Below are 26,035 nucleotides of genomic sequence, written 5' to 3' on the forward strand. Positions count from 1 at the left end.
CTCATTCTAACTTTGGCTTGCAGTTCTATCCAGTTCCATCTCATTCACAAATAATTTTTAGAGCATCTCCTATGTGTACAATATGGAGCTGGAGATCCCCCTTGATTGGATCTCCTTAATTAGGCTTGAAGTGCCCAGGGTGGAGGGCATCTTCTCCTGCTTCTGTGGCACTCACCACATTTTGGCCCTGAATGGACATGTAACATGGTAGGTGCTTACTACATGTGTAGTTGAATGTGAGGTTATACATCCTGACCCCAAGCCTATGCCCCTGGGGAAAGACCTTACAGGTGCACTGTCAGGACTAAATCTGCAGGCGTATGGATGAATTTCTCCCTCTGCCCAGGGGTGGCATCAGGAGAAGCTACCCTCAGAAGCCCAGAGAAAAAGTGACCACAGGGGGGTTCTGAAGCTTCTTCAAAACAGATGTCTTGAGGAGAGATCGCTTTTATTGGGATGGCTTTGTTTTAAGGAAAAGAAAAGAGACAAAGCCAAGAGAGAGCCTCTGCTAACAGATGCCCGGGGGCGGCTGGACATTTCAGCCCCATGCTGCGCAAAGAAGGGGATCCTGGCCTACGGGTCCATGCCGCTCACTCCTCGAGATCCAGGTCTGCCGAAGCTTCAGTGCACCTTCTTGAATACTTGCTTGCAGACCACACCCTGCACTCTCATCTCCTGAAACAAAAGCAGATGCTTGTCACTGGTCAGAGCAACGCACACTTGGGGCTCGGTGCATGCAGCGGCAAGTACTTGGAAAATACTCAGTGTCTATTATTTTTCCTCAAGAGTTGGTTTGAATTAACCAATTCCTTGGAAAATCAGTTGACCCAGATCCATGAAGATGGGGCTCTGCTATGCCCTGTGGTAGAGCTGGCTGGGAAACAAACGTAGCTCCAAACTGGCCAACAGGACCCCCTAATACCTCCCCTTCCCTTACTACGCTCAATGGGCCGAAAGGCTTTAAGAACCTCAGGCCTGAGCCCAGGACAGAGTCTGTGTCCAGGCCTGGAAGAAATCAGGCCCAGACACATGGCTTGAGCCCCAGAGGACTCAGTAGGTTGTCACAGGCCAAGGCTGGAAATTAGCACGGAGACTCCAGCTTTAGCTGCACGTTGGAGTACCTGGGGAGTCTGAAAAATGCCTGGTCCCAGGCTAACCAGTTATATCAGTGTCGCAGTGGGTGGAACACTGGAATTGCTATTATTAAAAGCTCCCAGGTAGTACTAAAATGCAGCCCAGAAAACGCCTGCCCTGCCTACAGGGCAGCCCCCACAGAGATGCCAGGAGGAATGACAGCACAGTGTCACCACACATTGCAAGTGTTTTGTTTGAAGGAGCCTGGAAATCTGAGTATTTATGTGACATCTCCTAATTTTTAAATTGTTGCCTGAAGAAGTTTGAAGTTCACTGATAGCCAAATAAAAGAGGCCCGAGGCCCTCCGTTTGCAACTTCTGGCATTGAGCCACAGAACTACTGAGCAGAAAGAGCCAGTGGAGATCACATCATCATCCCTCATTGCTCTGCAGTTGAGGAAACAGAGGCCCGGGGAGAAGACGGGCTCAAGGTCATGCACTGCAGTCCCGGCTCTCCGCATTAGCCTAAGCTGCGTCTGAAAGTCATGCCTCCTCCTCCCAGCACTCACACAGCCCACAGTTCTTACAGACTCTGGTCTTTGCAGAACCCCATGTGGTAGGATGGCATTTTGTAGATGAGGCTGACGGAAGGAAGGCACTTACTCAAAGGTACCCAGTGAGTCGGGAGGTTTTTTTTTCTCAGAAGGAAGGTAGTTGGGGAGTTCCAAAGGGGCAGGAGTGATGGGAGGTCTCCTTTCAGAGGACATGTGTTATTTCAGCCCTCCAGGGGCTAAGACCTTTACTCTAGATTTGTGTCTTTTCCCAGACAATGGGTGGAGTAGAAATGGCTTTGACCAGAGTTCCCAGGCTAGAGGCCCACACCTGAACTGAGAAAGGCTTCTCCTCCCCTGACCTAGAGTGTTGAGGTCATGTCTTAGAGAAGCTTCAAGAATTCTCCTTGGTTCTAGCCTGCCACAACTTGGCATGATGAACAAAGACATCGTTTGGGAGCAAATTTCAGTTCTTCCAGTTTCTAGCTGTGTAACTTGGATGTAAGCCTCCATGTCCCCATGTCCAAAATAGGAACCCTAACAGTACCTGGCCCATAGGGTTGCTAGGGGAACAGAAAGAGACATGGGATACAAAAGAGCTTGGCTCCACGTCTGCTGCTTAGCAGACGCTCCTCCTCACCTCCTGCCTCTGCCTGGGTAACTGAGTCAGCCTTGACCTTGAAAACATTGCTCAGTTTTTAAAGTCACTCAAGTGTCTTCTACAGGCCCTTGGAAGAGAAGCTTCAGAGCAGAACCAAGGCCCAGCTGCAGGGCATTCTTCCAAGGTCCATCGGACCTCAACAGTGACCAGATCCTCTGGGCCCAGCTCTGTCCCCCACCACCCCACAAACCAGCAACCTACCAGGTGCAGCTCGTCACCCTCAATCCACTGGGTCCAGCCACGTCCCTCCTTTTCACCCTTCTGCACACACTCGAGCTTGTCCCCGTCCCAGCTCACCGTGGTCTGCCAAGCAAAAGAACATGGTGGTCAGTCTTGAGTGAGCAGCCCCTGGGGGCTGGGGGAGGGGCAGCCCCAACCTTGATAACCCAGGAAGCACTCAAGTCAATTTCATTACAGAAAACTTGCAGCCTAACTCTGTCCACCATGTGCTCTTATCACAGTGTGCAAATCAGTTTTACAATTTACAAAAACCTTCCTAAATTTCACTTAAAGGGGTCATTGGGAGAGAAAAGGTCATCAGGGTGAGGATCTCAGAGCTGAGGCCAAGTAGGGGGCTGGGAAGGGAGGAGGGGCTTCAGGAGGGCTGAGTGCACAGCAGGTGGGCAGAGAGAGGGCTACCGTCCTGCATCTTGCAGGTGAGGTTGACTTCTCAGAGTACCCTGTCCAGTTTCCAGACCTTTCCTTCCTCCCTCCCTTCCTTCCTTCCTTTCTTCTTTCCTTCCTTCCATTGTTTCAACCTTTGCAAAGTCTTAGGACACCTAAAAGACTCGAGCTTATACTCAAAGAGCTTTCCATCTCATGGAGAATGACCTTAGATACAAATAACCAACTGTAGGTACAAATGCAGCTCTTCCAGGCATCTCTGTGCAGTCTCTAAATCCTCGTGACTGTCCTTTTGAACCACGGATTAGCTTCTCTGTTTTACAGAGTAGGATGAGGGACTGGCCAAGTTCACCCAGGTGGCCAATGACAGAGTCGGGTCAGAACACAGATCTGTGGGCCTTCGAAGCCCTCCTCCCCACTTAGGCTACACTGCTTTCCTAGGTGTCCAGTGTCACCAGAGTTACAGACCAGATGCTGTGGGATCCCAGAGGAGAGCCAGGGGAGGGGAAGCTCTGGGAGGAGGCAACAGGGCTGGGCCCTGAAGGAGAGGAGAATGGAACCAAAGCAGAGGAAAGGAGGTACGGGGTGGGGGGGAGCGGTTTTCAGTGGATCAGCATAAGATGAAGGCACAGAGATAGGACAGCATCAGGCATGCTCCGGAAGCTCCCCAGGTGGGCTCCAGGGAACCACAGGAGAACGAGGAGGAAGCTCCCACTGCCCGGCTGGTGCTCGCTGCTACCCCACTCCCCACCCTCGAGCCCTCTCATCTTCCCTGAGCACTTTGTGCCCTGCCCAGGTGCTGGGCTTGCTGAAGGGAAGACAGACAGCAGGAGGAGGGAAGCCACAGGGCTCAGCCTATGCCCATGGGAGACTTCATGGTCTTATTGGAGTGGCAAGGGCTCACTCAGAAATACAGGGCTCAAGTGTTGGAATTCAGAGGCGAGACAGTCCAGAAACCCATGGTCTGGACCGGGACCTATGTGCAGGTGCAGAAGGCAAGTTCCCTCTTTGCAGCTACCCTCCTCGCCTTGAACAGCCTTTCCATATGTGGCAGTTCCACGTTATGAGCCCTGTCTCCCCACTGTAGCAGTTAGGACTCTGTCTGCATCTGTTCACTGTGTGGCTCTAGGCAAGTCCACCCCTTCTCTGGGCCCTGGTGTTCCCATCTATCATAGGAGGGGTCCAGAGGCCATTAACTCGGAGGCCTTGGCTCTACAATGGTAAGGTTCTAGGATCCTTGTGTTCCCACACACGTTTGGACAGTCGGGACAGTCAGCAACAGCCTAATACAGATTCAGCAGAGAAGGAGAAATCTGGGAAGCAGGTATGGACAGAGCGGGGGCACTCCCTGTAGAAGGACCGCCTCCTTCTCCCACGCCTCGGTCTCCCTGCGGGGCCTGCGGATGACTGCTGCCCTCTGCTGTTGGGATGCAGCCTGCAATGGAACACAGGGCGCCAGGTGGAGCCGGCCGTGAGCGGAATCATCCGACCTCTGGTCCTGGAGCCTGTTTCCAGAGGGAGACACAGCACAGGAGGACTTGGGGTGGGGACATTCCTTTCTGGGATCTAGAGATGGCTCAGGGCACATGCCCGGCCCCCAGCTAGAAAGAAGTTCCCACTTCCAAATCAGAACGTAACGAAGGATGTTGGATGAGGTGTGTCACGGGCAAAGACCACTAATGAGTCAAGCCACGAGACAAGATGCCCATTCTCTGGGTGCCTTGTCCATGCGAGGTCCGCAGAGGGACGTGGGGACTGAGAGATCGGACATTCCTCGACTTCAAGGAGCTTGTCGGAATACTCGGCTTCCTCATCAACTGCACTTCTCTTTGTGTGTTTATCCAGAAGTCTACTCTGCATATTAAGGGCTCCAGACCCCATCAGAGGCCAGGAGAGGATTGCTGGTTCCCAGTTACAATATACACACTTCTGCCTCTGCCAGATATGTTAGAGTCAATAAGCATATTCATGCCTTCTGTGCTGGAAAATACAAGAAACGCACAAAGAAGAGCACAGTAAGAAAAAGAATACCTGTAATCATGCTTCTTCAGAGATAATTACTCAGACATCTTGATGTATTTATGTCCAGTCTTTTGTTCTATTAATATATATATATATATATTTCTGTTTTAAAAAAATTAGGATTACATCATTAATGGTTTTGTACCCTAGTTTCTTCATTTAATAGAAGCAATTTTCCACTTCAATAAATATTCCGCATAAGCATTATTTTAGTAGTTACATAAAATTCAGGAAATGGCTGCATAATCTGTGGGGCCCAGTACAAAATGAAAACGAGGGCCTCCTTTTAAAAAAATGATTCGGGATTTTAAGATGGTGACAGCAGAGCATTCAACCAAGTGAGGGGCCCTTCCTGCGCTGTGGCCTGTGTGACTGCACTGGTCACAGGACCAGGAGGCCAAGCCCGCTAGTATTTCATTGTATGTGCACACTATTACTTCGCTCATTCCGTATTCTTGGGCATTTAGGTTATTTATTATTCTGTGCTATTATAAGCAAGACTGCCTGGCACACACAGTTTTGAACACATCTTGTTCTTTTTTTTTAGGCAGGAGGGGCAGAGGGTGAAGGAGAGAGAGAATCCCAAGCAGGCTCCACGCCCAGCACAAAGCCCCACGTGACGCTCGACCCCACGACCCTGAGATCGTGATCTGAGCCGAAATCAAGAGTTGGGGGATGTTTAACCGACCGAGCCACCAGGCGCCCCTGAACATATCATGTTCTTAGAATAAATTTATAGAGGAAGAATTGTTGCATTAAAGAGTATGCATATTTTTAAGGCTTTTGATAAGTATTGCCAACTTGATCCCCAGAAATCTCACACCTGTTTACCTTCTAACACCAATGTCAGGGCATGAAGCTTGAAAGTGATGTTCATTAATGGTAAAGTAGGCTTTGCTCCTGAACTAACATGTTACCCTTTCCAGATCATTTGACATCTTTTAATGGGGACCATTTGGATATAAGTAATAAAACACCTTACCAAAAGAATGATGGATAGCAGAATTTCAGGCATCCTGAGAGATGGAGGGATTATAGGGAGTGGGTGGAAGGATCTTCGGTTATAGAGGACCCTTTCTTAGAGCCCTATAATCAGGTCCCTTTAAGAGAAGGATCCCTAACACACAAATGCTATGGCAGTTTCCAAGAGAGGCACTTTCTCAACCTCAAGTTCCTATTGACTCTGACCTTGGTTGAGTTAGAACAGAGACAAGAATAATCTCTGAGGCTGAGCTCAGAGACATTAGGTGACTTTCTCAAGGTTGCCCACCTAATAACGAAAGAATGTGGGCTGGAACATGAGCCTTGCATGACTCTGTGCCCCATGTTTCCCAGCCTAGGGCGGGGCACCCAGGGATGTCTGCTGAAGACTCGGGTTTGCAGAGACACGTGGGCATCATGCTGAGACTCTGAGCAGCCTCCAGGAGAACGCCTTTCAGTTCAATCCAACCATCGTTGGGCGTGGGTGCTGGGAGCCAGAGATGGGTCCTAAAGGGCAGACAGAAAAGTGCCAGGTGCTTACAGCATGGTTGGCCCAGGGATTAGGGGAAGCCCAGTGGCTGCAGTGCCTGGGAGACCTGCTCATTCTCACAGGAAACATAAACCAGTTTTTTTTCCTTTCTATTTAAGTGGGAAGGCATTCCAAACACAGTGAGTAAGGACAAGCAAGCCAGTGCTATAAAATCTGTCCTGGGCTTAAGAAGAGGGAAGAACAAGGCCGGGGGATAGACGGGGCCACAGTGTGGTCTACAAACTGGGACTGTGGCCTGCAGCATGGTTCCAATGCCTGCCAGCGCGCCTGCCCCTGCACACAGCCCCATGGCTCCGATCTGCTGGGTGGAACCATCAGGGAGGGCCCGCACCCTGCGGACCGGGGCAACTGCCAGGCTGTCCTCCAGGCTGAAGAGGGCTGGAAGGTGAGCCATCATTTGTGCCGGGGTGCTGGTACCTGCTCCCTCTCACTGTACTCCCTCCATCTGCATCAGGCCGGCCCGGTCCTGTCAGCAAAGAACATGTTCCTTGGAGCCACCAGACCTGGGACCTCTGTCACTAGTATGAGGAATGACTCCAGGCAGTGGGAGGCACCCCATCTACGAAAGAGGATTAATGTTTGTATTGTGGCTGACTGTTTCATGGGTGGCCCCCCGGGGTCACATAGTCACACCCTTGTGAAGTCCCCTCCCACACTGACCCTGGCCTTGGCCGTGTGGCTTGCTTTAGCCAATGGGACGTGATGCAAGCAGCACCTTTATAAGCACCTGTATGCTGCGGGCTTGGTCTCTCAGAACCCCCTACCCCTTGGGAACAGAGTTGCTGTGCTTCGAGGAGGGCCAGCCTATTCTACTGGGGAGAAAGGCCAGGGGGAGAAGCTTGGAGGACAAGAGAGAGGTTACTGCACGAGAACTGAGGCACCCCAGCCGAGCCTTAGCTACATGCAGTCACGTGGACCTGTAGAGCTGCCCAATCACCCCACAGAATCATGGGAATGCGTGGTTGCCCTTTTCAGTTATTAGGTTTGGGATGGTTTGCTATGTGGCATTAGACAACCAAAAGACCTACTTTACTAAGTTGTGCTGAAGATGAGGGAAAAACTACATAAAATGCATAGGGCTGGCATATGAGGCACTAAGGCATAGTAATCAAGACATCCAGAGCTTAGATAGGGAGGGCATTTGCTGGTCCAAGTTGAACTGTAACTAAAATCTTTATCTGAGTTGGAGGTTTGTGAGGAACTGATGGACAGGACACTGTGGCTAAATGTTTCAGAAGCTCCTTCCCTTCCAGGAGTCTTGGACCCAGACCCAAGAGGAGACCTTGCAGGGGCTGCCTGCTGAGCTGGGCGCCCCGGAGCACTGCAATGTCCCCGTCCTTAAAGCCCAACTAGCTTTTCAGCAGAAGATCCATTTGGAGACTTCCCACTGATAGCAGCAATGGCTCCAAAAAGGTGATTTGGTTCTCTCACTTGGCTATCCCATATCCACTTTCAGTGGGCATGGAGTTTTTTTAAGCTTTGTATCCTGTGGGAATAAACCAGCCATTCCCCGGAGAATCAGATTTGTCCTAAGAACAGAAAAGAGGGGTGGGGAGTCGGGGAGGAGGAGGATGACCTAAGAACAGATGAGGGGAAATAGGAAAGAAGTAATGTTGGAAGGAGACCAGGTAAGAAACAACGGTCCCTTGTTTGCTTCTGATAACCCCTGATGACAACCTTCCCCAGCACAGAACAACTCATCTTGTGACCTCCTCCTGCAGTAAGAGTCAGCCACCTTCGCTGGACCAGGAGCAGGGACATCTAGGATAAGGATTCACTTGCCCTGTGAATGCCATGTCTGAAAGGGTGTTGAAGAGGTCGTTCAACCCAGTTTCCCAGCTCAGACACTCACTACTGCTTAATGCATTTAGCCAGAGTCTAATGGGGGAATTTGAGGCAAAAGAATGTTCCAGATGCTTTCCAAGTGGCATGGGGAGGGAGACACCTGTGGCGACTAAGGTGGACGAGGACAGGCAGTGCTGCCTCTACCCCCACCACGGGCTCTGGGACTCCACCTTGGAAACGAAGCCCAGACAATTCCAAGGAGAAGGGGGAGTCTAGCCACCTTTAGTTCCTTTCTTCTTTTATTTTATTTTTTTATGATTTTGTTTATTTATTTGTCTCAGAGAGAGAAAGACAGAGAGCACACAAGCAGGGGGAGCAGCTGGCAGAGGGAGAAGCAGACTCCCTGCTGAGCAAGAAGCCTGACTCGGGACTTGATTCCAGGACCCCGGGGTCATGACCTGAACTGAAGGTAGGTGCTTAATTGACTGTCCCTTCAATTCCTTTCCTAAGTAATCCTCACCGCAGAGACCTGCAGTTCTGCAAAAGGACTGGAGCCCAGGGCGGTGGGTTGTAAAGTGAAGTCAGTCTAACTTTTCTATTAAAAATAAATAACCTCTAACACTTTGGCCTTGTCAGCAGCTTTCCCAGAAAGGCATGCACCTACAGATGAGTGAAGACAGCTTTGCATCACTCAGACAAGGAACTGTCACTTCAAAAGGCATTATCCAGCTCCCCTGACCACTTAGAAACCCCAGCTGGCACTGCTGCATGGGGACCAGTGACACAGAAAACCAGGCAGCCTTAAGAAGCACGTCCCAGAGGTCCTGAGGCCCCCTTGCCCCTTGCAGATGACCTGTACTGGGAGTGACAGACCATTCCCACTAAATGGACGCATCTCTTGGCAGTGGCCTGGCATGGTCTACAAACAGTGGGATTCAACCTGCCTCCCAGGGATCTGTGACAGTTGTTAAAGCTCCTACATACCCCAGACACCCGTTCCAATGAGCAGGGGAAGGATCGATCACCGACCCCTCCACACTTGCCCACGCAGCTCCAGCAAGCCCTGTGCTTATGGACCCACCTCCCGGAGATGGCTAGGACTGAATCTCACTGTGTCTATGGTTCCAGAGCCAGGTCAGAAGGGAGGCAGCCATGTGTGCAAAAGCCAGAGCCAGGACTGACCCAGGTCTGACTCCAAAGCCTGTGTTCTTGAGATTTTGGAAGGGGTGGGGGACTGAAAAACCAGACAGTGAGTAGACACTTCCTGTACATGACGTGAATTGCTAAAAGATGAAAATTGGCCATGCCTCCTGGAGTTTGACTTGAAAGTGTGCTTCGCCCTCGGAGGGTTCCTGGGACATTACGGAGGTTCGCAGCCTCTGGTGCCTGTGTTAAGTAAGTGAGCAGATGAGAAGGTCAGGGAAGGTAACAGAGAACCTGTCAAGTGCCAGGTACTTGTGTTTCACTTGAACTTCAAGCTTCAGAGCTGACAGAAATTAGACTTAGTGTTCGACTTCGTTAGGTGAGCAGCCTAAGTCTCCTAGGGGTTACGGGCTGAGCCATCACTTGAATCCAGTTCTTTCTGGCAGACAAGTCCCCTCACAGCCCATGAGGCAAGGCCAGGCGAGCGATGTGCTCACTCCTCATCTCCTGATGCGCTCCTAGGAGGCTGGTGATTATCTAAAATCAGCACATTAGGGGGCTGGGGTGGGGGGAAGCCAATTCTCTCTAAAAGCAGCTTAAAACTAAATTAATAAGGCCTTCGAATGTGAATGAGTAATTAGAGACATAAAAGCTGTTTTAAAAGCAACTACTACAAACCAGTAAAGCCACAACGAGGCCTTTGTGGGCATGAGAGAATGAGCTGCTAAAGCCACGGAGGAGCCAACAGCGAATGGTAACAACTCTTAGGACAAACAAAACACCAAAATGTTAAGACTAATCTTGACATGTCATTTTTAAAATTCCTTAAACATTCCGGAAAGTACCCAGGATCAATTTTATAACAAGAAGCCCTCAGAGAGCTCAAGGCCCTCTGAGGCCAATGTTCTGGATGGGGAGGAGGGGAAATGGGGCTGGGGAAGGTCACAGGGCTCATGTGGACCTGTGCTCAGTCAACCCAGGGACCCGGGACCGAGTGGCCTATCTAGGGACCCGAAGGCTGGGCTGGACCCCAGCTGTGCCAGGAGCAGTTCAGCCTGGAGGGCAGGCAGACAGGGAAACTGGCATTGACACCACTGGCATTGTGTGTTGGGCTGTGTGGTGGGTCCCCAACCCAACCTGGAGGGTCAGGGAAGGCTTCCTGGTGGAGGTAAGAGCACCACTGTCATTGTCACCATCACCATCATTACCCTACGACATGTGCTGAATACTCAGTACGTGCTGGGCAGGGTATTAAACAGCATGGGTCATATCTTGATGGAGCAGTTACATTTCTCCCATTTTACAGATGTGGAGACTGAGGCTTTCGGGTCACCCAGCCATATAGTAGGGAGATGAGATCTGACTCCAGAGTCCATGTTCTTGGCTACTGTGCTCTGCAGCTGCCTGACCTCAGCCGACCCTTGGAATGAGCAGGATTCTCCAGCATGGTTCTGTGCAAGGAAACATTTGGCAGCTGTGGGTTCGACATCTGCACACTAGCCTTGGGTGCTGGAAACAGAGGCAGGTAGGTGAGGACCCTGCTCTAAGGAGCTCACAGACTGAGAGAAGACAAGCGGAGAATTCCGGCAGAATGGCAAGTGCTGGGTAGAGGCAGGTGATGGTAGTTGCGGAAGGAGAAGGCGTCTCATCAGTCTCTGAAATAGGGACAGAGGTCCGTCAGGGAAGGCTTTCTGGAGGAGGTAATTAATGTGGGGGGTTATGCTGGAATTGACACCAGAAAACACGACGAGAGTTAGGTTAAGAAGAAGAAATAGGAAAAGAGGAATGAGGGAATCCCAGGCAGAGCAAATAGCCTGGACAGATGCAGCGAGGCCAGGGCTGCATGAGGAAGGCTTCTAAACGAGCTTTGCCCAGCCGGACTCTCTCGGCATGATCCTCCCCATGGAGCCTGACCCTGCACCTCTGACCCCAGAAGTTACTGGGGAGATGACTCAGCCTCTCTTTTCCTGCACTTTGTATCTTTGTGGCTCCAATCAGCCAGACCTGGTGCAATGGACAATCCGGATGTTTGCTTATCTGGCAAGCAGAGGGGCCTGCTACTTGAGCCAGGGCCAGGGGTCAGCTTATTATCCAGTCCACCCTTGGGGGGGCGGGGGGGGCACAGTAAGGGAGGAGCCATCCCAGGAACCAATGTCCCAGGAACCCTCCGGAGAGTGCTGGGAGGGGCTGCGCAGGGCAGAGTCTAGTAAGGCCTCATCCCTTTCACAAGAGCCTCTGGTTTCTACTTTTTATCTTTCTTTTCTTTTTTTTCTTCTACTCTTTTATCTTTCAAGGCAAACAGAAACAAACAGCTCCCCCAAGATAAGAGATGCTAGCTCAGTACTGAGGAGGACTCGTCAGCGGGTCAGGATCTCTCAGATGAGAGCTCTTTGGGGTCTGGGAGCCTTTTACTCATGGCAGGATACCAACCCCCACCTTGGAATTTACGGGGAGAAAATGCATATTACCACTTGTAGAATGAATGAACAAATGACAGAAAACATTCTAGGGGTACTCTTATAATTTTTCGGGCAATGAACGCATGTTTTTAGACAAAATATCCCAGGCAACGTAGCTGTTTATTCTCCCATAGATGAGCCTTATAGAAATGGGTTCGCCATGGTGTGCTTCTGACTTAATCATCACGCCCAGGGCCACACAGGCCAGGAAGCATACGAGTCCTGGTTTCAACCCCCTTCGGCCCAACTCGAACCCACGGCTGCCTACTGTTCCCACATGAGCATCTCGCTGCCACGGATGCTGTTGCTGCCACGAGCGCCTGGCAGGCTGTGGGGCTGGGTGTGGCCCCGCCACCAGACCGCGGCTTGCCTGCCTGAGCTGGGCATTCGGGGGGAGGGGGGTCATGACAGCCTTGGAGAGATGCAGGCCTGAGCCCCAATCCATCCCTGTTTCTTTCCAGCAGGGAGACCCTGAGCAATGGACCCCACCTCCTGAGCCTGCATGCCTTCACCTGAAAAGCAGGGCTGGCGAGCCCTGCCACAGAGCAAGAGCCATCAGAATGCAATGACACAAGGGGCTGCAAGGACCCATTTCAGCAGTGGCCCCAGAAAATACTTGGTGAGCTGTAGTTCCCTCTGCGGCTGGCCTGGCCCAGCCGGTTGTCTACGGCCGTGGAAAGGCACATGACTTTGCAGGCCCACCTCCGCTGACGTAACTCGGTCAGCTCTTCTCTGGCTGGCCACTGTCTTTGACGCCCACGTCACCACCTCCAGAGTTTGGAGGTGTCTCCTGGAGGACACAGTTTACAGGATGAGAGAATTAATAGTACCAGCTCCCACTGAGAGACTAGATGACTGCAGGCTTTCCTCACCAGGAAGTAGTACGTATTCCTGACTTTATCATTATCCCCATTTCACAGACAAGTAGAGGCATGGAGAGGTGAAATAACTTAAGGCCACCCAGTTTGTAAGTGGCTTAGATGGGACTCGAGTCGACGGTCTGGCTCCAGAGCTACACGGGTTATGACTCAGCCCCGGTGCCAGGCCCTGCTTCAGAGGGAGTTGGGCCAAGGACAGCCTCCCCCGCAGAGAACAACATGCAAAGCAGACCCCGCTCCTCTGGCCCTGACACCACTACTTCACTGGGGACACTGCATCTGAGATTTCAAAAGCCTCACACAGAAATTGTTCCAGAGCTGTGAGTCTTAACATAACAAGGATGCCACCCCTCTCTGGTAACAATCCGGAGTCAGGCCAGGATCCAAATTCTGCCTCCAGCAGCTCCCCATCTCAGACCAGTGATCTTTGTTCTGCTTTTCAGTCATCTCATGTACAATATAGGAAGAATTCTGGCATCTTCCTTATGCAATGGTGAAGATTAAAATAATTCATGCAAAGAAAGTGCCTAGAATTCCTAGCACATGGGAAGCACCCAACAAACACTGTTGTTAAATGGCAAATAGATCTTCAGTGATATGATCTACCATTTATATTGTTCGAGGTCCTGCTATTTTTACTTAACACTCATTTGACAAACACATTGGAGCCCTCTGTGCTAGGCACTGGACATGCAAAGTGTGGGCCCCATCTCAAATGCATTAACAAGTGTCGCAGGTGCTCTGGGAACAATGGCTGCAGAGAGGGACAGCGAAGCAGGAGAGGATGAGGTGGGATGGGGGGTCAGGACAAGATTGGTGGAACAGTTGAGCCCGGGCTGGTCTTGACCAATGGGTATTTATCTGGCCAGGGGAGGAAGCAGGGGACTTGTCCCAAGGAAGTGAGCAGAGAGATGCAAAGGGGGATGGCAAGTGAAGGCACCTGCATGTGGTGGGATGGGGCCAAGGATAAGGAGTGAGGTAGGGAACAGAGCTGGAGACGCAGCCACGGCTATGTCCTAAAAAGCCTGAGCCCCCTCCGGCCTTTGGCTGTCAGCACTGAGGGTTAGGTCAGGGGGTGATCTGATCAGATTCCCTTTTTAGAATGTGAAGGATGGCCTGAAGTGCTGAGGATGGTGGATGGGAGATCACGTGAAGAAATAACTCGTGGAAAGTGCAGAGCCTGGTGCATGGGAGTAAAAGCAAAGGGGGTTGCTTATTATTTATTATTGTTGTTGTTGTTGTTGTTGTTACTGGCAGGAGATATTCAGAGCAGTGGGGGTGGAGGAAGGGGAAAGAGATGCTAAGCAGCAGAATCTATGAAACTCGTCGACTGGTTGCCCATAAACACTTTTCATTTATCTTCACAGTGATCATTTATGCGGCTCCGCGTGGTCTATGGAATTAAAACGCCACAGTCACTCTAGTCACCTGTGGGGTTATGTGGCATTTAGCAACACCAGCAGGAGGCAGCCAGTTCTGTCAACCACACAGGGTCAGGGGTCAGGGAGAAGTGAAGTTGAATCCCCGGGCTATGGGTAACCAGCAGTGTGACCCCGGGTGGGACCTGAGGGTCCCTGTCGGTAAAATGAGAATAATACCCCCTCTCCAGGATTGTTGGGGGATTAAATAATATACGTAAAGGGCTGGGGCAGAGCTTGCCGCGTGGAAGCCCCGGATGGTGGCTTGGGCTGGGTTGCTGGGGATTCTTACCACGCAACTATAAACAAATACCTTCGTACAAATAGATGTAGCTTTTTTCTTCCTTTCTTTTGCATGCTTTTCCTGGAATATAATCACGTAAGTGGGATCCGTGAGACAAAGAGCAAGATGATTTTTCTGACTCACTGTGCACCATCAGATGGGATTTCTCCGCCCTCATTTCCTGCAGGCAGAGCCAGTTTTGTTGCTAAGGCTGGTCAAGGTGGGTTTTGCCGTCGGGAGTCTCCTCCACCCCTGCCCTCGCACCTTCTATGTCCATCCGGTTTATACAGCTCTTCCCCAGAGTCTCCTCTGCTGTCTTTGGACCCTCAGGTCAGGAAAGAAGGGGGGCAGGGGGCAAGGAAGGACAGACTCATTGGTATCCCTGTATGAAAGACAACTAGCACGCTAAGGTATTTGCTTATGAAAGGAAACACCTAGAAAAGTTTTAGGATATTTAACCAAAATAAATGTGCTGTAGTGTTGGAATTCCAGGCAGCATGACAGAGCCGTGGGGTTCCTGCTTGGAGGACGAGGGGTGATGTGTGTGTGTGCATACGTGTGTGTGCACGCATGCGTCCTCTAGCACAACTCAATCTGTACGACAGATCGCTACAAAAATGCTTCCCAGGGAGGAAGCTATTGTGAACCAGGCACAGTGCTTGCTGTCAGAGTTTTCAATCAACTCCAAGTCAAAGAGGCAGAAATCCCCAAGCCCATGTGAAAGGTTAGCAACTGGACCTGTGTTGCAGGGGCTGGTGACCAGAGAAGCCTTCCATGGGGCGAAGGGGCCCGGAAGACAGTCCTCAGCTTACAGCCTCCAGATGGCTGTGGGGAGGGCAGAGGGGGTTTCCTGCCCACTCACCTCTTTTGGTTCCAGGCCTTGTGACTGCTTCAACCAACAGAACAGAGCGAAATATTGCTCTATGACTTCAGAAGCTAGGCAGATCACAACAATATCTCACCCTTTGCCTTGTTCTCTTCGCCCTGTCATTCTTGGGACCCAGCCGCCATGATCTAAGGAAGCGCAAGCAGCCAGGAGACAGTGTGAAGGGCCAAGGGAAAGGGGATCCTCCAGCTCCCTGCTGGCAGGACACGCAACAAGGACCAGCCACCCCCTTTGGGCTCTGCACAAATTGCAGATTCATGAACAAAATAAACCACTGCTACTGCTTGGAGTGTGGGAGCACTAAGTTTTGGAGTGGTTTGTTACACAGCAATAGAAACATGAAATAATTCACCACCACACTGAATTTTCACAACAATCCCATCCGTGCTGCTACCGCTGGCTCTTTTTTACAGGTGAGGAAACAGAGCTGGAAGGTGGACCCAAGATTCAAATCCAGGGTCATCTCAAAGCCAGAGCTCCTAAGTGCTCCATCGTAGCCCATTCTTGCCCACACACTATGGCACCTCTGGGCACACTGCACACCCCACTGGCATCCTTTACTCGGAGCTCAGTTGCAGACCATCGTGGGCTGCTGTGAGTTTGGCATCCCCAAGAAGATTCCAACCGCAGGAACTAGACTGCATCCTCTGCTCTCATTCAGCCCGCAGAACCAGGCACCCGGAGCCCCAGCACAGGCTTATTTTTTTTTTTTTAAGATTTTATTTATTTATTCGACAGAGATAGAGACAGCCAGCGAGAGAGGGAACACAAGCAGGGGGAGTGGGAGAGGAAGAAGCAGGCTCATAGTGGAAGAGCCTGATGTGGGGCTCGATCCCACAATGCCGGGATCACGCCCTGAGCCGAAGGCAGACGCTTAACCGCTGTGCCACCCAGGCGCCCCCCCAGCACAGGCTTATTACGCCAAATCATAACCAGCTCATCACAGGATCCTGGGCACGGGCCAGCCCACTTCCTCTTTTTTCTTTCTTAGTAGTTATCAAAAGCATGGTCTTTGAACCAGCAGCATCAGCATCATCTGGGAACTCAACAGAAAAACCTGTTCTTGGGTCCACTCCAGACCTTCGGAATTGGAAACCCAGGGGGTGGGCAGCTCAAGTTTTAGAACTACAACTCTAATTATTGATGCAATTTCTTTTTTTTTTTTTCATTTTATTTATTCATTTGAGAGAGAGAGTGAGTGAGTGAGAGAGAGAGAGCACAAGCAGGGTGAAGGGCAGAGGGAGAAGCAGACTCCCCGCTGAGCAGGGAGCCCAGTGCGGGACTTGATTCTGGGACTCTGGGATCATGACCTGAGCTGAAGGCAGATGCTTAACCGACTGAGCCACCCAGGCGCCCCTACTGATGCAATTCTTAACTCATGATCTGCGGACTCTGAAGGTCTGAGGATGTTTTTAGATGCAAGTGACAGGAAAGTAGTTCAAAGAGCGGAAGACGAAAGAAAGGGAATGCCTTGGCTGGCTCAAGCACACGGAGAGTCCTGGAGATGGGCCAGTGTCAGGGGCTCCAGCAAACCCCCAGCATCACAGTTTCTCTCTCTTTCATTTCTGCTTCTCTGCTGGTCTCATCTTCTCTTTCCCTTCTGCTAGATTTCCCCATGCAGCCATGCGACGTGGCATGGCACTTTACATCCCACACTTATGAACTTGAGAGGGACTACAACACAGCTCTCTGCCAGGGTCCCTCAATTAAATCCCAGGAAAGGGTGAGATTAGGTCACATGTACAACCATGTGACAGGTCATGGGACACTGTCATCACCCTGGCTTAAGGTGCTCATCCCCCAAGAGACAGTGTACCGTGATTTGCAGTTCCTCCAGACCCCAGGTGAGTGGGGGTGTAACTTCCAGCAGAACAGGAGATGCTTTTTTGGGTGGGTGGTCAGAAAAACAAACAGGGGTAACTGCCCCAACTGTCACCTGGCCATTGTGATTACTTTGCCCCAGTCTAAGGCATCGGAAGGGCTTTTGGCCCCTTGCTGCACACAGTATTGTGGTTTCACAAGGCACTGTCCCCTAGACGATCTCTATAGTCCTCAGAATTTGCCTTGTGAGACAGGCGGAGCAGCAACCATGACGCCCATTTCACAGATGTGAAGACAGAGACATTGTATCCAGTCATTTAAGGTCACTGTCAGTTGGGTGATGGAGGAGGATTCAAACCCTGACTCTAATACCAGCATGCCTCTCGACACCTCAGGCCTTGTCAGTACTCTGTGCTCACCTCTTGGGGGGCGCTGGGCTCACAGTAAGGAACTGAGGTGCTGGCCCTCAGCGGAGCCCTTCGGGAGACCTTGTAATAGAACGCTTTAGAAATAGACCAGTTAAAATCCTTCCTCTGCCACCAGCTGGCTTGGGGACCCGGGCCTAAAAAGGCTCTTCACCTCTCTGAGCCTCAGAGTCTCATCTGCAAAACGGGCACAATGACACTTACAGAACAGCATTTGTTGTGGAGACCAAAAGAGGCGAAGTGCTAAAACCATTCGCTACAGGCCTGGCTCTTGGTAAGGATTTAGTGCATGGTATTTTCCTTTGTTCCTGCCTAACAAAAAACAAAACTTAACACAACAGTGTGATTCTTGAAAGCTGCTTTGTGCATTTTATTTGGGTTGCTTTAATTCTTTTTGTAATCCTCAAAAGCATGCTGCTGACACCGATTTCAAAGGTCGGGGAACTTTAGCTAAGACATGAAAGAGACTCCCTGTTTCCCTTCTGGAAAGGACCCAGCGGAGGTCTGGGGGCCTGATCTGCGGCCCTCCGGAGGCCCCCAAATCTGAGAGCATTCATGGCTTGGTGGCCCGGGGGGTTAGTTCTGCCCTCGGCCTTGTGGTTTTTAAAAAATACGAACCAGCAAAAATCCATTAATGAGTCAAGCACAGGATCAGAAAGCTGGCAAGAGTTTAGACCAAAGTGTTAACAGCAATTTGGTGGATTTCATGCACTACCGTATATAATTAGATGGATGCATGGGGGGATGGATGGATGCATGGGGGGATGGATGGATGCATGGGGGGATGGATGGAGGGATGGGGGATGGATGGATGGATGCATGGGGGGATGGGGGATGGGGGATGGATGGGGGGATGGATGGATGGATGCATGGGGGGATGGATGGGGGGATGGATGGATGGATGCATGGGGGGATGGGGGATGGATGGGGGGATGGATGGATGGATGCATGGGGGGATGGATGGATGCATGGGGGGATGGATGGAGGGATGGGGGATGGATGGATGGATGCATGGGGGGATGGGGGATGGATGGGGGGATGGATGGAGGGATGGGGGATGGATGGATGGATGCATGGGGGGATGGATGGAGGGATGGATGGGGGATGGGAGGAAGGAAGGCAGGGTGGGAAGGGAAGGAAACACATGGTTAAAAGAGAGAGAATTCAGAAAATCTATAAACACTGATATGGAAAGATGCCCAAGATGTAGCACTGAGTGAGAAAACAACGCACCAAGGAGTGGATTTCTTTCTCTCCTTTTTTAAAACTGATCGATAGATAGACAGCTTCTATATTCGAGGGAGAGTTCCAGCAGACCCACAAAATCAGTAGCAGCGATAACCTCTGGGGAGTGGGAATGAGGCCAAGTGGGGGAAGGGGCCCTTTCCTTTGCAGTCCACTCTCTCCTGTGCTATTTGAATTCCTTTTTTCCTTTTACAATAAAAACAAAGAGAGCAACGGAGGGGCGGAGGGGCGGAGGGCTGGGAGAGCGGCAGGGAGGCTCTGTGGAAGGGGTCATCCTGAGTTCACGGCTGGATGCGAAGGAGAAGCCGCAGCCAGGGGGGAGGCGCCAGGCTCCCACGCGAACAAAGGTGCCCCCTCCAGGGAAAACGTGACCCTGTGTCCGTGGCGGGATGACAAATGGCCCTTCTGCCCCCGCGGAGCAGAGCCGGGCCCAGGGCTGTGACTGCTGACCGAGGCTGCGTTTTAGCACAGCCGCGGCTCCTGTGGGGAGAGCTGGGAACAAAGAACCCCATCATTCCTCACTCCAGGGATTCCCTGGCCGGGCCTGGGGAACACTACCTGAAGTTGAGGAGCACCTTCCTCATTCAAGCTCCCCCACCCTGCCAAAGCTACACGTGCTAGATGTAATACGTGATATGGGTTTCAAACCCGGCCTGGGCGTGCTGGACAAAGGCGAGCAGGAGGGCACGCGGGGCAAAGCCACACCGGTCTTCACATATTTCCACCAAAATGACAGCCCCTGCTGCTTGCGGGGCACGTCAAGTCTTAAATCAGACAGACTGGGAAATGTGAGCTGAGAGGTCCTGGGACACACGGATCTGCGCCCCCAGCCCTTGGCATGGGGAGGGGAGACCGGAGAGCCATTCCTAGTGGCTCTGGGCACGGATGGCAATACCCACGGGGGTCAGATGACCGGCCCCAGGCAGCCAGTGGCACGTAGCCCTCTACAGCGGACGTTCTGGTTTCCCCACTGTCTATGGAGATGCAGGCGCGCAGAGATGTTTCTTTCCTCCAGGGCAGCAGTTCCCAAGCTTCAGCAGTATCAGAGCCGTGGGGAGCGCTTATTTGAACCCCAGACCGCCAGCCCTGCTCCCAGAGTGGCTGATTCAGCGGGCCAGGACTGTGGCTGGAGAATTTGTGTCTCTACCTAGTTCTTGTCGGCTCCGGGACCCACCACTCTAAGGGGCAAACAAAGACAATGGCCAATTGATCCCTGCCCTCAGGTAACGGGGTGGGGTGAGACCTGCAGGGAGCTGGAGAACGTCCTGTCTAAAGGGAGCAGTGTGACAGCGTCCCAGGGGCCCACGCAGCACCCAGGGTGGAAGAAATGGGCACCCAGTGTTTTCAGCAATCTTGATTTTGTTGGTAAGAACAGCCAGAAGTATGGATTTTCTATGAAATCTTGCAATCTTTGGCAATCATTGGCAACTAGCTCTGAAATTTTTCAAACATTGTGCAGGCCAAACGTAACACATCTGCAGGCCAGATTTCACCTCCTGGCTGCAGTTCTAGAGCACAGATAATGTTCCCATAGAAGGGGCGGAATCAGAGGTCACTGAGCCAGCAAGCCCCTGGGCCCTCTGGGGAAGGATGTCAGTCTGACTACGCATCTCCTGGCCAGGGGTCCCTGCAGCCGGTGGGAGCCACATCCAGGCTCCCTGCTGGGTCCTCATCACTCCCATCTTCCCCAGCCACACCTCGCACTCCAGTCTTTGTGGACGGCCCCTTGCTCACCTCCAAAACCCTCTCCCAACCAGGCCTTTTCCGACCCCTGGGCCTTTGTGCCTATGGTTCCCTTGGCCTGGAATGCTCTTATCCCTTCTCCACATCTGCCCTAATTCTTGCTGGTCTTTCAAGGCCCCCCTCAACTGGGCAACTTCGATGACGGCTGCCTCCTCACTGCTCCGCCCCATGCTCCTCAGCCCACTGTGCTTCCATCACTGAAGAAAATGGCCTGAGGCTGCGACCGTCTCCTCCACTGGCCTGGGTGCTCCGGGAGGCCTTGCTGCCTCGGGGTTCCCAGGGCTGAACCCAGAGCCTGGGGTGGGACAGGTCTGAAATAGCATTTACCAACTGCTGTTCTCTTGGCCTTGGCCTTCCTCTTGTCCCCTTTCTGTTTGCCTGACTATTTCCTGTCTGTCCTTCAAGCTACAGTTAAGACTACTTCCTGCGGGAACCTTCCCTGACCTCCCAGACCCAGTAGGGGGTCCTCCTCTGGCTGTCCTGCCCCCATCCACATAGCAATCACGGTGTGACCAGCCTCCCCGCTGCACTGAGCTCTTTGAGGTCAGGAATCTTGTGCAATCATCTCAGTAATACAGGGGTTGCAAAGATAGAGTGAGCACCATGAAATGCTTGTGGGACCAAGAAAGGCATGAACAGAACAGATGAATGGATGATCCCAGGTGAGAAATGAGACCCTTGTAAGGGTCTGGGAAGGAAGCTTAGAATGCAGCCAGGCTGGTGCTGAGAACAGACTGGCCTCCTCCTGGCCGCTGCTTCTGGCTGGTGGGTGCAGAGTGTGTGGAGCAGAAGGGGCAGCGGTGAGAGTTATCTCTGGCAACTGCCTCGCCCAGGACCCCCCGGGGCCCTAGAGACCTGAGCCACTGTGGCCTCTTGGCAGGCAGCTGCTCTGCATTTGCAAGCCTCCAGCCGGACAGTTGCTGTAATTCTATTATCCTACACCCCCCGCCCCTGCCATGCTCTTCCCTGTAGGCCTCCAGTCAGTTGGCAACCCAGAAAGGAAGGGCTTCTCTGCAATGCGAAGGGCCAAGGGGAGGCCAGAGCAGAGGGGCCGTCCAGCCCCCCAACAGCAACAGCGAGGTAAGGGAGTGCCATATACTTGACAGAGGGCCGCACTGAGTCCTGCGACAGCAAAGGTGACCATGAGTCCTAGTCTAATCCCGTCTGGTTTGCCTGGCTGCTGGGCTCCCCAATCTGGTCACCTGGGTCGTCCTAATGTCCTACTGCTGGGCTGAGAAAAGAAGGCGGCCATGTGCCCCTTCCTTTGTGTCTGAAACCCTCCCTTCTACCCCTTTTGTCTTGTGTAGACGTCACCTCCTCCAGAAGTCCTTCTGGGATCCCCTCCTCTGGGTACTTCCCTTTGTCACCCCTGATCGCACGATGCTCTGACTGTTTGTGTGTCTATCTCCACCACAAAGACTGAGTTCCTGGACACCAGGGACTGCAACGTTCTCCTGCACGTGCCCGAGCCTGGGGCAGCGACGGGCGTGGGAGGACGGGCGTGGGAGGACAGCGGCAGGTACGGGGCAGTGGTTAACGGCCGGGACTCTGCAGCTGACAGACAAAATGCGAATCCTCCCTCTGCCACTTCTCTTCCCCAACGTCTCACAACAAGAAATCCTGCCTTGGTTTTCTTATCTGTAAAATGGGGTTGAAAACAGTATTGTGAATAGTGAGTTAAAATAAAATGTAACAGGACATGGTGCACAGTCCGCCCTCGATGAGCACTAGCGAGTATGACTAGGTGATCAATTAATGTTTCACGCACTATCGGCTGAGGGAGGGAATGCAAGACGGAAGATGATTAGCCAAGTAAGTACAAGCCAGCACATTCCAGAGCCTGCAGTGACCCAAAACAAATAGGGATGTCTGACGTGCTCTGTGAGTACCCTAAGAGTACTCTGGGGTACTTGGGGGGCAAGGCGTGTTCTTACAGCACAGCCGCATGCAGCAGGCCAGATCTGGGCAGTGATCTGAAAAGCAGGGCCCCACCTCACCGAGGCAGATGCTTTCTGCTGGTCTCCTTTCCCACTGTGAGCCCCGCCGGGGATTCAGAGGCCTTATGTCCTTTAAAGGCACAACCTGACACGTTCCTACAATACCACTGGCCTCTCCAAAGACACTTGTGCTGGGTACTCCCTCTTCTGCCATCATGCCAAACAGCAGACTCAGACACTGACTCCTGACTACTGTCAGATGAATCAACAAGGGGGGATGAGGAGTCCAGGCCTCCCTTCAACCAGTCCCTTCAACCACAGTCCCAGCAAACCTCCACCATCTGGTTTCTGCAAAGGCGACCAGCAGAGAGGCGCCTGGCAGAGAGCGGGAGGGTGAGCTTCAACGTTCAAAGGCCTAAGGTTCAAATCCTACCTCTTGCAGGTCTCTTCCCCCCCTCGGAGCCTTGGTCACTGTGTATTATGGGGTCACGAATCTCTCCCTCACTGGGCTGTGTGTAAAATAACTGGCACAGTGTAGGACACACAGCAGACCTTTGGTAAATGGCCGGAGGGGGAGGGGAAAAGGAGGGGGAGCGCCTATCAATAAGCAAGGCAGCTGCCCGGGGGGTGAGCATGCGCTAGAAGGGATTCCGGGAGCACCTGACCTTCCAGTGACCCAAGAATGTTGATGGAGACTTGGGGCTGACCTTCCAGAGTTTGCTGTGGAAACGATAATTGGGGTCTCCGGGTCATCAGCTTCCCACCCTTGGGGATGGGCTGCTCCCTTCCCTCCCCCTCCTGCACGAGGGCTTCCTCCAGCAAGCCCTCCAGCCTGGGCGGCAGTGGCACTGACCCACTGAGTAGGGGCTGGCTGCAAAGTTCAAAGGAAGCTCACCAGGCAGTGGAGGACTGGGCGGGGAAGGGGACGGCCAGGAGCCAGGTCTCAGTTTGGGGAGGAGGTGGGGCAGGTCAGAGGCTTCCGGGAGATCATGATGTCCCCTGCTTCCTAAAGTGGCTTCATGCTAGATCATATAGAAAGTTTTACACTTGAAAACGATTCCCTGTGTTTCTTCTTTCCTTCCTCCATCAGGCCACATTACAGGCAGAGGAGAACAGAGTCAACAGACTTGTGGACATTCCAGCCCAGCCCCTCCCTCGCCGTGCTATTCTGGGCATGTTACTCATCTCTTTGAGACTGTCTCGTCTTCTGTAAAATGGGCATGCTCAGACCTCCCTCACAGGCTGCTGTGAGGATTAGGTGAAGTCAAATGTGAAGCACCTGGCTCAGTGCCTCGACACAGCAGAGACTCAACAAACCGTAACCGTCATAACCACGACTATCTGGTTTGGATAGAGGGGTATGCTTGATGAGTCTGCGCTGTCAACTTTGTGAGCTGGCAGGGCGAAGATCCCTGGTCCCTAAAATATAAGAGTCCTCGCTCCCCTCCCAGATGAAGTAGCCCAGCCTTTGGTCAGGCCCCCTGGGCAGGAGATGCCCTTGGATATACAAATCCTCACCATGCACTTGCGGTCATCTATGCCCGTCAGATCCTCCTCAAACTCCTTCCCAACCTGGAAGTCCATGATATAGTTCCTGAAAGTGCTCAGCGTGCGGATGATCATATGGTCGCCATCCTGCACGATCTCTTTGTCTGGCTTCAGCAAGTTGGCAATTTTGCGCAAGGCCACATTGACATCTGCAGGGGGTGACGGGGAAGAGAGGGGCAAAGAGTTGGCAGGAAAATTCTGAGAACTGTCCCCAAGGTAGTGGGAGCCCCAGGAGCCAGCTCCTCCCTGGGGGCAGGATCTTTGGGGTTCCCTGCCCGCTTAGCGCTGTCTTAGCAGGCAGCCAATTCTGTGCCCTTTTTTTTTTCTTTCTTTCTCCTTTTTGTCCCCCCCCCCCCGCAACAAAGTTTTCTACCTTTATGCTGACCCTTTGAAAACAAACTAAAGCCAGCTTTCCTAATGAAGTTACCCACGTCCAGAGCCAACTATCAGATGTTTACCACTAATTAGCTCTAACAACACCCACCCTCCCAGTTGGCAGCCTGTTGGCCACCCTCGGAGCCTTGGCAGCCGAGGCCCTTTCGCTGCCCAGCGCACGAAGGCTGGCCCCAGCGGCGGCAGGCGGGCCGCGGGCTCGGGAGGGCTCCGGAGAGCCCACCGCTCGTCCTCGAGCGGCTGGCCCGGGCGGCCCGGGCCGAGCGCTGCGGGCAGCTGCTTACCGAGGGCGCGCAGGTACTCCTCGAAATTCTCGTTGGCCAACATCTTCCAGTACCCGGTGAAGTCGACCGGCATTTCGGGGGGCTACTGGGGCAGGACGGCCACGGAGCGGGGAGGAGCAGCTCTGGGTTCTGCGGGCGCAACGGCTCCCGACGCGATCCGGGTGGTGGGCGGCCCGGAAATGTGCGCCCTCCGGGGGCAGGGGGCTCTGCGGGGCGGCGACAGCTGGATTTCAGGCGCGCACAAAGCCCGCGGGAGGCTCACTCGCAGCCGTCGCTCCTCCCCCTTCGCGGGGGCGGGGCGGGGAGTTGTTTGAGGGCCAGGTTTGTCCCTGGCCCGCGGCCACCTTCATTCAGACCTTCAGGTCGCCTCCCAGTGAAGGAGGAGATGGGGGGGGTGCTTTGTTGGCCCCAACTCCTTGGTTCCTGCGGGATTCCTTCCAACGCCTTGAACTTCTCGCACTCACCAGCCGCTCCAGGGTTAAGAAACAGTCTCCTGGCGTTTGCTGGAGTCATTAGGAAAGAGGCCACTTACTGGCCTTTGTCTCAAGCCCCGCGCCCCGTGGCTCAGTCGGGCTGGTGGGCGGCCCAGGGTCAGGAAAGCTGGGCAGTTGCACTCTGAGCAAGAAAAGTGGGTACTTTCCACATCCCTCCCTCAACTGAAAGCGAGGTTGATGTTGTTTGAAGTAAGTATGGCTAAAAAGGCCGTCTGGGTGGTTCTGAGACACAGTGAAGTTTGAGATCCCCGGCTTCATGCAAATGTAAGCAATGATGGATACACCGGTGATTTCTGACCCTTCCCTCTCATCTAAAGGCCATGCAGTACTCCGCAGTGTTCTGCACTTAGCTTTTTTCCTTAATATATTCTGGAGACCTCTTTCTGTACATAGAAAATGTCATTCTTTTGCAAGGTGTTCCATTGTTTATCTAGCTTATCCACCACTGAGGGACATTTGTGTTGTTTCCAATCCTCTGCTATTAGAAGCAGTTCCGCAATGAAGATCTTTGATCACATTTCCTTTCCCACCTGGTGGGTATGTCATAGTGCTTTAAAACCTCTGCCTTGTCAGTAAGGAGATGACATAATCATGTGGGTTGACTTTTTGACCCTCTATTAAGGACAAAATGTCTCTTATAAATTGCTTTTTGCACAAATCAAAGCCTAGATGACAGCAGGTACTTTCTCTTCCTCCCCTAGCACTGCCAAGGCTTCCCCCTCCCCCCACCCCACCCCCAACTTTGGGCTCACCTTAGTCCTCACACTGCATCTGGCTGAGTTAGCAAGGGATAAAGCCTTTTCCTCAGGGTAGGGGCAGCTCCCTCCCAG

General features: G+C 52.5%; 1 protein-coding gene across 1 annotated transcript; it reads right to left on the reverse strand.

The window, feature by feature from the left end:
- Positions 1–429: 429 nt before the first annotated feature.
- RBP1 (retinol binding protein 1) lies at positions 430–24,987 on the reverse strand. Its single transcript, XM_045791876.2, has 4 exons — positions 24,712–24,987; positions 24,005–24,183; positions 2,488–2,589; positions 430–675 (listed from the first exon to the last, which is right to left on the reverse strand). The coding sequence occupies exons 1-4, from the start codon at positions 24,782–24,784 to the stop codon at positions 622–624; spliced, it is 408 nt and encodes a 135-aa protein (XP_045647832.1). The 5' UTR covers positions 24,785–24,987; the 3' UTR covers positions 430–621.
- Between the last annotated feature and the right edge of the window lie 1,048 nt (positions 24,988–26,035).

The sequence above is a fragment of the Ursus americanus genome, chromosome 20 (assembly GCF_024610735.1).
Source record: "Ursus americanus isolate L20-20 chromosome 20, mUrsAme1.1.p, whole genome shotgun sequence".
Taxonomy (NCBI): Eukaryota; Metazoa; Chordata; class Mammalia; order Carnivora; family Ursidae; genus Ursus; species Ursus americanus.

What these genes read in the sequence shown, in the direction of transcription:
- RBP1 (XM_045791876.2), bottom strand. Translation starts at nt 24,784, where the DNA reads ATGCCGGTCGACTTCACCGGGTACTGGAAGATGTTGGCCAACGAGAAT. An exon ending in GGAGTACCTGCGCGCCCTCG is followed by an intron (nt 24,184 to 24,711) that starts GTAAGCAGCTGC and finishes CACCCCCTGCAG; the next exon opens with ATGTCAATGTGGCCTTGCGC. An exon ending in TAGATGACCGCAAGTGCATG is followed by an intron (nt 2,590 to 24,004) that starts GTGAGGATTTGT and finishes TTTGCTTGGCAG; the next exon opens with ACCACGGTGAGCTGGGACGG.